The 13,129-nt window shown below is 53.0% G+C and overlaps 1 protein-coding gene across 1 annotated transcript in view; it reads right to left on the bottom strand.

Moving 5' to 3' along the window:
* Slip1 (SLo interacting protein 1) overlaps positions 1-13,129 on the bottom strand; it is a 34,670-nt gene that overhangs the window by 3,503 nt on the left and 18,038 nt on the right. The window contains exon 2 of the mRNA XM_017899674.1: positions 67-513. Coding sequence (XP_017755163.1) covers positions 67-513 — 447 coding nt within the window. The remainder of the gene's footprint in view (positions 1-66; positions 514-13,129) is intronic.

A 13,129-nucleotide genomic window follows, 5' to 3' on the forward strand; every position in this document is an offset into this window, starting at 1 on the left:
GCTTCGTTTTATCCACTCTCGACACGCCGATCTACGCTGTGATCGTGTCTGAATAAATCAGCGTACTTCGAAATCGATGTCGTGAGCGAGACAATCATCGAAACTGTCATTCGGTTGCTCGTCGACCCCGAGGGAAACCGGCAGTAACTCTTCCTCTTCCTCTGCTTCGAATAGTCCGGCCCAATCGGTCTGCACCGCGGTTGAGACCAGATTTGGACAGATATTGCTCGCATGCTCCCGCTTGTTACCAATCTCGTTCGTTTTCTCCGACTCTTTCTCCGCTTCGCTGCTGTTTTTCCCCTCTTGCTCCTTCCAACCGGTTCGCTGTCCCTGTTGCTGACTATGTTGTTGTTGTAGTTGTTGTTGTTGTTGTTGTTGTTGTTGCAGTTGCTGCTGCTGCGGCTGGTGCATCGGTTGTCGTCGCAGCACCTCCACGATGATCGGTTCCTGGGCCGATTGAAAGCAACGCACCGCGTCCTCGTGGCTCGAGTTCGATACATCCTGGCCATTTACCTGCGACCAAAGCAAGAAAATTACAAAGATAGGTAACCGAGTCACGCAGATAGATTGACTGGTTCGATATGGGATGGTAATTTCGGTGGTAAGATATTAGGGAAAAGGGGAGCGGAATTCGCGACCGACATCCTCGACGCGAATCGGCTTGTTTTTATGCTCGATAACTATCAATAGGCGCGACGAGGTCAATTGGGAAGAGTGCAAAGAGAAACGAATCGAAAGAGCAAGCTCCCTTCTCGAGAGTTATTTAAATACGAGACACAACCGAGGACGACGATACTCTGCGCACGGCTCCGTACGATTCTTTGACAACCTTCTAGGACGAATTTTCCGTACGATCCATTAACGGAATTACAGATATTCATCGCCTTTCATAGGTCAGATTCAATGAGAGGGTCGTTACGCTTCTTTCTATATCTTTAAACGATGATCGTTTTACGCGGGACTCTAAGAGAGTCTTTTCTCTGCGGAAGCATTTCTCTCGTTGCGTCATCTCGTTGCGATATCTCGCAAAATTTCGTTTCGATCTTTTCGTCGCACTCGTTCTTCGCGTTCACTCGTTTCGATTCACGTGACATCGTCGGATCGAAATTTTCCTCGACGGCAACAAAATCGAGAGTATCGATGGAAAGTTTATTTGCCCTCGTTATACCGAACCATAGTCAACCAACGATTAACGCGTTTCTCCGTTCTCGGGTACGACGTACCGGCACTCGTTTCCGAAGAAATTGGAAGAAATTCTTAGAACGCGTTCTCGCTTCGAGAAACCGGGAAAAGGAAGCAGACAGAGGTTAGTCCACGTCTATCGAGACGGTTCGTCGTCGCGCGGTCACCACACTTGACGGGTTAAATCGTTTGCGAGGTTCGCGTTACTCTTATTCACGCTCGAATTCTTTCGATCCTCTCGAACGTTCAGTCGTTAAACCTTTCCGAAGAGTAACCGCGACAACAAGAAGCACGCGTACCAACGGCTATCGACCGTTCCGATGGTAAAACGGGAAGGAGTTACCGATCTTACGACGATCGGGGCGGTAGCAGTTGACTCGTTTCGATTCGACCAGGGGGCAACAGCAGCGCTACCATTAGTACCAACAACGCTACCGAATATCTCTCGATCGGCGTGTAATCCCGACATCGGAATGGACGAAAGAAACCGGTGCCTCGGTAATTTTTCGATCGATGGGTGGTTCACGAGTTTTGGCCCGTTCGTACGTTCGTTCGTCGATTCTCTCGACCACGCTCGTCCTTTCGTTCCATTAGTCACGGTCGAAGGATGCTTTCGACCGTTTTACGAAGAACACTCGACGACTCCCCCTTTTTATTCCGCCTCGAGGAAACGATCGACGCGTCTGCGTTTCGACGAATCGTTATACCAAGCCTCCTATTTACCTCCGTCTCGGTTCGGGTAATTTTAGTCACGTCGATACGAGTCTAGTCACGGATCGATCGATCCATCGATCGATCGATCGACCGGTACACCTAACTCGGAGACGAGGAAAGCCAGTGCGCCAGTTTGTTGAAAAGTTTGTTCTTTTGGAAGCGAGAAAACTCGGTCTGGCAGGTCTGAAACGCGTAAATCTTGCTTCAAGAGGAAACTCGCAAACCGCGTCGCTGTCCTACGAAGAATTATCGCGACACGTTCTTCGCCGGTCGTTACTTTCGTTCCCCTCTTTTCGCAAAAGCAAGTTTCGCGGACCAGCGAAATATATTTCGCGCGATACGTCCCGCGCGCGAAGGAAGATGGCTCGGATTCACGGGTGGTTAGAGCGGTAGCGAGAGCGAGAAAAGGGGGAGAAAAAGAAAAGGAAGGAGAATGGGATCGCGAACGGGAACGGGAACGGGAACGGGAACGAGAACGGAAACGGAAGGGGGATGAGGTTAGGAGGGGGAAGGTAAAGAGGGCAAAGGTAAGGGGATAAGCGAAGGCAAAGCGAGGGTGAGGACGAAGGCGAGGAAAGAGGCGAACAAGCTGGCATTTCTGCCGGCAAAGCGCGAATTGTGAGGCAAGCAGCGAGGGAAGTGCAGGGAGAAGGAATCGCGTAGAAGGAAGAAAAAAGGGAGCCGTCAAGCTGTCGCTCGCGTTCCGTAAACACGGAAGTCTGAAGTACTCGGGCTTTGAACACCGACGACTGTCGAACGACGACGACGACGACGACGACGACGACGACGACCGCTACGATGCGTCGTCCATATTGACGGCGCGTGTTTCTTCCTTTCGCCATTCGAAGCGGTCGTCGGTCGGCAGACCGTCGTGATCGTGGCACGCGCCGCCACCGAGCCATCGCGCCGCCGAATCCGTCACAGTATTAATAGTCATCGTAAATTTCAACCTTTCCCTCCCTCCTGATACTCCGTCGACTCCGCCTCCCTTGTTCCTTCGACACCGAAAGAGAGGACGTGCAGGTTTTCTCGTGTCGCTTTCGCCTACGGGGAATTCCGCGTCGATAAAGATTCGCACCGAAAGACGGCATTAAATCGTAAATTACGTCGACGCGAGAGAAACTCGCAAACTCGGAAAGTTTTGCGATCTCGGTCTCGTTTCTCGGTGAAAACTCGCTTCGTTTCCTCGAAGCAGACGAGGAAAGCGCCGCGCGAGTTCCGCGCGTACGAAACGCCACGGCGCTTTCGCGAAGGAAACCACGCGTAACCGTACACCCGTCCCCCTTCTCTCTCTCTCTCTTTCTTCGAATGCCGTTGGTTCGGACGTAGACAGATACGAATGGCGGATAATTTAAAATCGCGCTTCCATCTTATCTCGCGTCACGCTTGTGCCCCTTCGGCTTCGGTTCTGCCTTTGCCTTCACCCTTCTTCCTCTTTTTCTCCTCCCTTTCTCCTCCGAATCGTTATTTATACGCCGTCAAGGTCGCTTTCCTTCTCGATCTCCTCGTCTCGTTTCTCCGTATCCCGAATGGACTGGAATCGAATGGAATGCGAATATCGCGATCGTGTTCCACGTTCGGACGAATCGTCGACCGCGAAGGAAAGGAAAAACTTGACGCGCGCGATGTCGGTCGCTACGGAATTGCGCGCAGACAGGGAGTCGTAGGGGGAAGGTTGATTGTGGAGAGTAAATAGCGATAACGTTGGCTTCACGCGACCGATATCGATATGGAAATTTTTTATCCGCCAATTAAAAACGCGCCACTAGCATCCCTAACGCATCCCTGCGCCATTCGACCATACTTTCGATCGATCGATGCGTCGATCTTTCCGACTCTTCTCCTTGCTCGTTATTCACCTGGATCCTTCGTCATCGTCTTCGAACGCGAATCCTCGACGAACAAACGCGTTGCGAAAATCTCGAGAGAGCCGATCGAGTTCTCTCTTCTCTCGTGCGCGCATCCTTCCTTCCTTCCTTCCTTCCTTCCTTCCTTCCTTCCTTCTCTCCTACTCACGTCGTTATTTTACGCCGGTACACGCTTATTAGTGCACGGGTAAACGAACAGTTCGGTGAGCTTTCGCGCGATCGATACGTCGATTCTTCGAGGAGAAAGCCACGGATAATTCCTGCCGATAGGCACCGGCGAGGGACAGAGAAGGAAGATGAAAATAACCGCGCCCACACGGCGAAAGACGAGCGAGAAAAATCGAACGAACGGGAAAAACGCGTGCTCGCATAGGTCGAGAAGCACGAAAACGTCGGCGAATCTCGCGCTCGTCTATACGCCGACCCGACTCTAGCCTCGGATTAACGGGAAAACCCCGCTTTTGCTCTTCCTCTTCCTCCTGTCCCGCTCTCCCGCTTTCCAACCCCCTTTTCATCCCCCCTTTCCACATCCCCCTTTCTACCCTTATGCCTTGCCAGAGAAGCCGAGGAAAGCACAGCCTCCGGTGGAAAGCAGAGAATGAGAGTTTGATTTTCGTTGCTCTCTTTCCTTTTTCTTTTTCTCCTCTTTCCTTTCCTTTCCTTTCCTTCCCTTTCCTTCCCTTCCCTTCCCTTTCCTCGGCAAATAATAAATGCCGGTGAGAATAAGAGCGTGGTTCGGTACGAAGAGCTTTATGTCTCTCTCTTCATCTCTCTCGCTCTCTCTCGCTCTCTCTCTCTCTCGTTCCGCTGTCACGGGCCAAGTGCCTCTTCTTCGGAAGGGCTCGTTACGCTCTAACCCCGTACGAACGTCGAATCGTTTCCGCTTTTACCGTTATCGCGCGTTCAAAATCCACCGTCGCGCGCCGGTTCTATTCCGAATCTATTTCGTTATCGAATCTCTCTGATCGCTTCCTCCGCGGTAACCGGGAGGTGACGAACCGGCTGACCCCCGAGGCGAACCGTAACGAGATTTCACGTATTTCGGCCGACGGCGACGGCGACGACGACGACGACGGCAACGGCGACGGCTACGACGATGACGACGATGAGGAGGATAACGAGAAATCGAGGTCGAAGAAGGTTTAGCGGTGGTCGCTTCACGCCAGGACGAACACGACGCGCGCCTAACCGGTACGACCCCAGCGTGTCACCCGCGTGCGATCTAGGGTGGAAAGGCCTACGCGAAACAGGGGTGTAGCGAAATGGGGTGAAGAGCAAAGGACCAACGGATTACGCCGTCCAAGTGGACACCTCTGCGCTCTCCTTTGCCCACCCCTTTGTACACCACTGATCGCCTATTCTCTTCGCGTGTCCTTCGTTCGCGATCAAACGGATAACCTATAATCTAAACGTGTATCGACCATGCGTACCCTTAGCGGAGATAAAAAAAGAAGATAAAGGGACGAGAGCGTAGGCGAGAAGTCGAAGACGCGGAGAAGAGAAGAGTGATCGTCGTTGTCGTGTATCGCCGACGCGGACCTGACGGAACACCGATGCGGCTATTACGGGCACGTATGGATGATCGGATGCGCGAGCAACGGTTACGCGTTTCAGCGACCGCGTGGTTCTGTTCGTCGAGTCGTAGAGTTCCGCGAAGCGGAAAACTTTGCTTTTCCGCTCGGTCATCCGTACCGGAGCGATCGAGCAGCGACGACGACGACGACGACGACCACGACCACGACGACCACGACCATGACGAGTAATCGGAGCGTCGATACACTTGGTAGACGCGTAGTTGAGGAAAAAATAGCAGAATTTCGATCGGCGCGTACGAACGAGCCGGAGAACGCCGGGATGCGTGACGGTTAAGGGACAGGAAACGCGACTAACTGGAGGTCTGCCAGCTCTTGGTCCTCGATTAATTTATTCCGTCTGCAGCGCGCGTACTCTACCTCTCCCGATTCGTTTAGACCGCGCCGGGAACCGCCGCGTCTTCCGCGCTCTTCTTCGTTCCGCTCTGCTCGGAGCAGTGGCCACGTAGCCGTCGTGGTCGTAGTCGCGGCCAAACCCACGAAACGCGTATACCACCGCGCTGCGTGCAGACACCGTGACGAGAAGAGGCGAGCCAGACGCGCCGGTCTAACGACCGGTCTTGGCTCGCGTCATCGCGGATCGTATCCCCCGGCCAGCGCTACTCGTACACGCTTTCCTTTGTCTCGAAAACCTATCTCGCGTTTTGCTCGTCGTTCCGATTCCTTTACCTCCGCCTCCTCGTCGCCGTGCCACAATTTTCTTTACAAAGAAAACGGAAGACGCGCGCCATTCGATTCGAGAATCGCGCTTCGTTGACGAGCGCGCGCCAAGATTTCTCGCCAAGGTTCCTCGTCGCGTCTAAATTCAGAGAAGCGAAAGAGGCGGAGGTGGAGGAGATGGGTTCGATGTCGCGATATCAACGGCCGACTCCAGCCCTCCGAGTACCTCTGGTCTCCCCTAATCCGATACCAGTTCCCGAGTTCGATATCGCGTTTCCGCGATTGCAGTTTCGAGGGCGCGCTCGCGCGCGCGCCGCTAATTTCGTGCGCCAACTTAAATGCGATTAGGCCCTCTATCACGGTCCATTAACCTCTTGTTCCTCTTTGCATCGGTGGAAGCGCGCGCGTGCTCGTCCGCTCGTCCGCTCGTTCGCTTGCTCGATTGCCTTCGAAACATTTCCCAATCTCCGCGCGAAAAATTCGTTCCGACGACGCGGTAATTTCGCGCGCCACCACCACTCTGTCCGCTCTCGATAACCACCCTCGATCACCGAGGCCGGTGATCGCTCTCGAGGAAACGGAACCGACGCCGATTAACCTTCTCGATCGACTATTCGTTCGCGTTACTTGCCGCGATTGCTCTTCGCTCGCTGGAAAACACGGAGTAAATCGCCCGCTCGCGGAACCAACCAGGTAACTCGGCTACCTTTTCGCCAAACGATTCTCGCGGCCGACGCGACGGACTGAAAGTGAAACCGTTCGCGTACGTAACGCGTCGCTCTCCGTAGAGAGAAAGAGAAAGAGAGGGAGAGAGAGATTTTCTTAATAATAGCGTTGTCAGCGTCGTTTCGCGTAAACGTTCCCCGTTTAGAGAGCATTCGGGAGAATCCACGACTCGCGTTTTACCGTCCCCCACGGCGACCGACCCTTCTCTCTTTTCCTTTCTCTTCCCTCTCTCATCCCTTTCGCTTCACCACCCTCCCTTTTACCCACCGCGCGGTCACCTACGCCCTTAGAAGAGGTAGAAACCGAGCTTCCGCTTTCCTTTTCGCCACTCTCGTAACTGTCGCGTGCAAAGCGATTCATCAAACTCGGCCAATCTATCGCGGTGATCAGCCACGTCGTCGTAGGAAATGAACTTTTTCCGTCGTTTATCGACCGACGTACCCTACCGAAGACCGAATCGCGATACTCGACGAAAGCGGAAGAGGTAGACGGAAAAAGAGAAACCGTCTACGGAGAAAGGAAGTATCGAGATAATTAGCTTCTCCTTTCGGTACTCGATAGTTTGCCCATTCGAAATCGCGAGTTTCGTAAAAATTCCATTATTACGCAACGTGTTATCGATCGTTTACAATTCGCACGGTATAAAAATCACAGACGAAGATCAATACAACGTATAAATAACGCCATTGCAAATATCAGAAGAAGATACATATACGTTTACGTGGTTTGCGTAATAAAGTCGTAATGAACTGTATTCCTTCTTTTTTCGTAGACTGTTACATGTTAGCACCATTGCATTTGTCACGCGAATTACGCGCAGCTACGGTACTGCGGTCGAGGCTAGAGAAGCGAATTATTGCAATTGAAAACTATTTCGACAATTCTGTTCCATGGTTCCTTACTCGGGGAAAAACCCTACAGATATATACGCGACGCTGTATAGGAAATTCGCGCGAGACAAAGAACTCTTAGTGAAAATACACGGATAGCACTTAGTATAAAGTACGCTCGATTATAAGTTGAACATGGTAATTATTATCTCCGGCTAGCGCCGATTAATTGGATAAAGCGAGGCACGTAAAACCGGAAGCGTGCATGCGCGCTTTCGCGCTGGTCCGCGCGTTTTTAAACCGATCTCGAACCGCGAGGAACAAACGCGTGGTCCCAGGGATGGGAAAAGGTGGCGCGTAAATCAAGGACGATGTCTAATCGCTTTCCTCAGTTTTTCCCTCCATCCATATATTCGGCGTTCGAATCCGTTGCACGGGATAAGCGAAAACGGAAACGAGCCGAGCAACTTGTCGAGAATCGGTAACGAAGGGCGGGAGAGAGAGGAGAGAGGAGAGAGGAGAGAGGAGAGAGGAGAGAGAGGGCGAAAAGACGAGCGACGCGGAAAAAAGCGGAAGGATCGTTGGACGGACGCGAGTCATCCTTTTTACCGAATGCCAACGCGGCCCCTGTTGCTGTTTTCTCTCCGTACCGTCCGATGCGGTAGCGATTCGCTTTTTATCGGGCTAGCGTCCAGACGCGATCCAATTTTATCGAAACGAGAGGGGTCCGTCCCGATCGCTTCGCGCTATCAGCCATTGTTCGCGCCTTTCGAAAATCGTCCATTGAATCGCCGGAAGCGTGTCCGCTCTTTTCGCTCGGTCCGTAGACCGGTCGATCGGCCGCAAATCCATCCCGGCGTCGAGACTCCGTATCGGTCCACCGCCGCGCGCCGTTCACCCTTCCTCTCGGTGGGGTCTTTACCGTCCATCCCGACGAGATATAGTTTCCTCTCTCTTTTCCCTCCCGTCTCGCGTTTCTTACGGAAAAGAGAGAGGCGCGAAATCGCACCGAGACCTACCCTCGCGACTCGCGCCGTTTTCGCGTGGCTTTCGCGTGGTTTTCGCGTGGTTTTCGCGTGGTTTTCGCGAGGCAAGATCGCGACTCTCGAGTATCGAGACAAAGACTGGCGCGACCATTGGCCACGTTCCTCTACCACCGATCCACCGCCACCCACGTCGGTTTCGCCCTATTCGCCCTTCTCGCTATTTTGCCGGTGCACACCACCGTGAATCGTTCGTCCCTTGCCTATGCACGCGCTTTCCCTTTTTCTCTCTCTCCATCGATCGCCATTGAAAGCCGTGCACGACGAAAGCGTAATTAGCGCCAACTTAACCGATCGATCCACGCTTCGAATCGAACGTCGTGCCGCTCGCGTCGGTCCATCGGCCTTCTACGAGTAGGTAACGTACCACGGTTCGCCGTACCACGAACGATTCGCGACAAATTTCTTTCTCCCTTCCGCGCTTCCGTCGCGTACGCGCCACATCACCGCGATAAATCGGATAAATTCTCGTCGAATGAAAACGATCGTCGATCACGGGCCATCGTCGTTCGCGTCTCGTCGTCTCTCACCGATTCACCGAGGATACGATGCGAGCGAACGAGCCAACCATACGGAATAAATTCGACAAAGCGGGAAAAGAGAGCGAGTAGCGGGACGCGTGAACGCGGCAACGCACCCCTTCTCCACCTTTCCTTCCACTCCAGAACGCGAAATCGAATATCATTTTCGATTCCAACGAGTTCGCGTTCGTCTTTTTTCGCTCGCATCTTCCTATGTCTCTCTCTCTCTCTCTCTCTCGCGTCGGCGAACGCGTAAAGTTGCAAAGAAACGTGTTATGGTTCGATTACGGGAGATAATCCATAGCTACTACGGTGGCGGCCGCGTCGTCCCGTACTCGAATAATACCACCGACGTCGTCGACAGACGCGTCCGAGCGTCGCGTGGACGGTGGAGCGCGGCGGAAAAGCGTTGTTCGATAAGGAGTTAGCCACGACTTTGGAGAGATCGGTCGACTTGGTCGCCGACGCGACTATCCGATAATCGTCCCAGGGGGAGAAAAGTTTGAATTCGAATTCGGTGGAGGGAGGGAGAAATTCGAGTGTCAGGGTTCGAGGATACTACCGTCCCATCGTGTCGCGAGATTGCGAATTAGCTTGACCGAGAACTCGTCGAAACTGGCCCACCCTCCCTTCCTTCCTTCCTTCCTTCTTTCCTTCTTCCAATATCTCCACGTTTCTTCCACGAACGGGGAAAGTTTTCCCATGGAACGAAGACTTTTGCCGACTCGCGTGATTTTTCCTTCCATTTCCTCCCATTTTCTTCGATTTTCTTCCATTTTCTTCGATTTTCTTCGATTACGCGTGGATAACGACGAGCGAATAAATTACGCACGTGTTTCGCGCGCTGTTCAATCGTCGTGTTCGAAGGGAGGAAACGCGCGAGATAAGATTTGGAAAAGATCGAAGTAAAGTCTAGAGGGAAACGACACCCGGTTAACTCGTTCCACGGCGGTAACCGTTAATCCCTCGGTTTTCACGCTCGAGAGAGGATTTCGATCGAGCGAACACGGAAGGTAATCGTCGACACGTAAACGACGTCGAGCAGAAATTCGAACGTTCCGAGCTGGAATGTTCGGCCATGCGAGTATTTCGCTGCCGAGCCCGAGCTTCCGCCGCACCGTTCTTTCCGATCTCTCGGATTTCTCGACGTCGATCCAACGGTACGACCACGACCACCACGACGTCGCGACGAAAATCGAAATCGGGTAAACGGTCGAGAAATCACGCCGAGACGAAAAGAAATCCGTCTCCAGTCGAACGTTCTGCTTCTTCTTCTTCTTCTTCTTCTTCTTCTTCTCCCTCCTTGTCTTCGTCCGCGCGTTCTTTCGCGTATCCATGGCCTTTTCTCGGATTGTTGCCCGATTCGCGAAAAACGTGAGATCGGTACCTCGATTACGATCCGAGTTAAAGCGTTACCAGCCGGACGAACGAGCCCCTCCTCCTCCTCCTCAAATCCCATCAACGTCGCCGAGAGCAAATCCTTGCATAATGGAGCGATCTCCCGACCCATCGATCCTCCGAATTCGCCGCCGCCTATATCTCCGTCTCTACCTTATCCTCCCCAGACACCCTCTCTCGCCCTATCTCATCCTCTCTTATTCTCGCTCTCCCCCCCCTCTTTCTCTCTCTCTCTCTCTCCCCCCCTCACGCGCGATTCTTATCCCGCTATCTCGTTCCAAGCGATCGCACGCGCCGTTCTCGATTCTTTTTTTTCAAAGTCCGAGCGTTATTTTTCGCGTTTCGCGCTCACGCGGATCGTTCCCGACTGCCGTCGTCGGCTGCCAATCGATCGAGAATCAACGGAGAATCGATCGAGACGTCTGCGCGGCCCTTCTCCTCTGTCGATATAGCTCCGTGTAATTACCGGTTCGCGCGATTACGAATACCCAGCGGTTCGTTACGTCGCGGTGTTGCGGTAGGCTACCGAGCTCTGGTCGATATCGCGATAACGCGAGCGATGCGCGTCACGTTCCATCGGGAAACCGACGCCTATCGTCGGCTCGACATTCTCCGACGGAAACGCCGACTTGGCACCGGGACGGTTAACCACGGGAATATACGTATTTACTTTCAACGACGAGCGACCTTTACCTTTCGACGTGTACCCTTTCGCCGATTGTCAGCTATTTATGCGCATCGGTCGTTCCGTCAAAATCGGATATTCCACGAAACGTCCGATGAATTTCAACTTTGATTCCATTTATCGTTCCGCGATCGCATTCAATCGGCTCTCCCCCGCCCCTCCCACCCTCTCTCTCTCTCTCTCTCTCGATATTGCGTGTATCGCGTATCGCATATCGATCGCGAATCACCTTCTATATCCATTGATGGATTTGCGCAGCGCTGAAAGACCTATTCACGCGACGAATCGAGTAAATGGGTAAACGCTATCCGATATCCCACAATCGCCGTAACGTTCTCGATTAACGCCATCATCGTGATCGTCGTCGTCGTCGTCGTCGTCGTCGTCGTGGCGCAGCAGAGTAATCGTCGCGATGGGCGATACAAAAACGAACGCTATAGGACGCGACTCCGATTGGAGATATTTCGTAGCGACTAAATAGTACCGGGCGCATCGACCGACGTTAATCCGGAACGCGTTCTCTCGTTGCCGGGTGTAACGCGAATAACTCTGTTTCACGATAAAGTTTAAGTCGGATATCGAATGTTGGACGCGTTAAACGGAATTTAGCGGTTCGTAAATCGATCGCGAGTGGTAGTCGACCAGGCAACTGGAAATAAAAATTTACCGCTCGACGTCGAGTATCCTACGGTACCTACGTAGTACCTACGTAGTACCTACGGTTACGATTTCGACGTCTCTCGATCCCAGCCGTCGCTGGATACGATAATTTACCACGGTTTCGATCGCCGTTGCGAATTTCGGAAAAGAGGAGAAGCGAAGAGAAAAAGAGAGAAGGCAGAATTTCTCGCTTTGACGAAAGAAGGGTGTGACGATGAAGAGAAGTAAACGAGAGAACGGCAGCAGCGCGAATGAAACGAGTTTCCGCGTTTCTAAAGCCGGTCTCTCTCTCTCTCTCTCTCTCTCTCTCTCTTGGTACCGCGACGACCACCACCAACACGAGAACTCGAGAACTCGAAGCACGGTTGACCGAGCTCGGACGGTCCCCTTGGCAAATACTGGCTTCGACACACAATATTATCGCGCTCCGAGGATCTAAACCATCGCGAGACCCGCGAAGACCCGTTTCAAGGTATACGCGCGCGAAACCACCTTTCTCCACCGACGAGACCGACGACTCTTTCAACCACCCGCACACCCGATTCCAAACTTCCGCCACCACTGCTGCGCCACCGCTATCTCTATCCGCGCGAGCTCTTCAAAGCCCTTTCGCTATTTCGAACCACGTCGTACAAACGCGAGTACGAGTGGAGGAAACGGTTTGCAACGCGATGACGACTCGATGGTGCGTTTGGTACGTGGCCCGGCATCGGCCATCGATCGCGGCCTACCTCGCCAGGCGTCCACGACGACGACGACGATGACGACGACGATGACGACGACGATGACGACGACGATGACGACGACACGACGCGTTTCGTCTTTGTACGTGCAACTCGATTAAAGGACAGTTCCGCGAAGCGAAACCCTCGGATATATCCGACGATTGGATCGGGACATAAACTAATTTCCTCGCGTCCCCGGCTTCGGGCGAGAGAGGTTCGGGAAGGAAAAGGTAGGGTGGTAGCAGCAGCCGCCTTCGTCCGTTGGACCGTCGATCGATCTCGATCGACCCTCGGCTCTCTCGCACCTTCGTCTTCGCGAGAGCAAACGTCGCCGAATAATTCTCGAGCAATTAATGCCGCGACATTGGCGCAATTAACGAACACGCTCTGAGAAACATTATCCGCCTCCCTAACCGTCTTTCGCCTCCGTCGATTTATCGCTCGTTCCCTCTTCGTCGAGGGTGCGAATTAACGAGGTATTTTTTCCGGCTTATCGGCAATCAACAGCACTCAGACGCTTTCTCT

The sequence above is a fragment of the Eufriesea mexicana genome, unplaced genomic scaffold (genome assembly GCF_001483705.2).
Source record: "Eufriesea mexicana isolate 0111107269 unplaced genomic scaffold, ASM148370v2 scaffold4744748266, whole genome shotgun sequence".
In the NCBI taxonomy this organism is placed as follows: domain Eukaryota; kingdom Metazoa; phylum Arthropoda; class Insecta; order Hymenoptera; family Apidae; genus Eufriesea; species Eufriesea mexicana.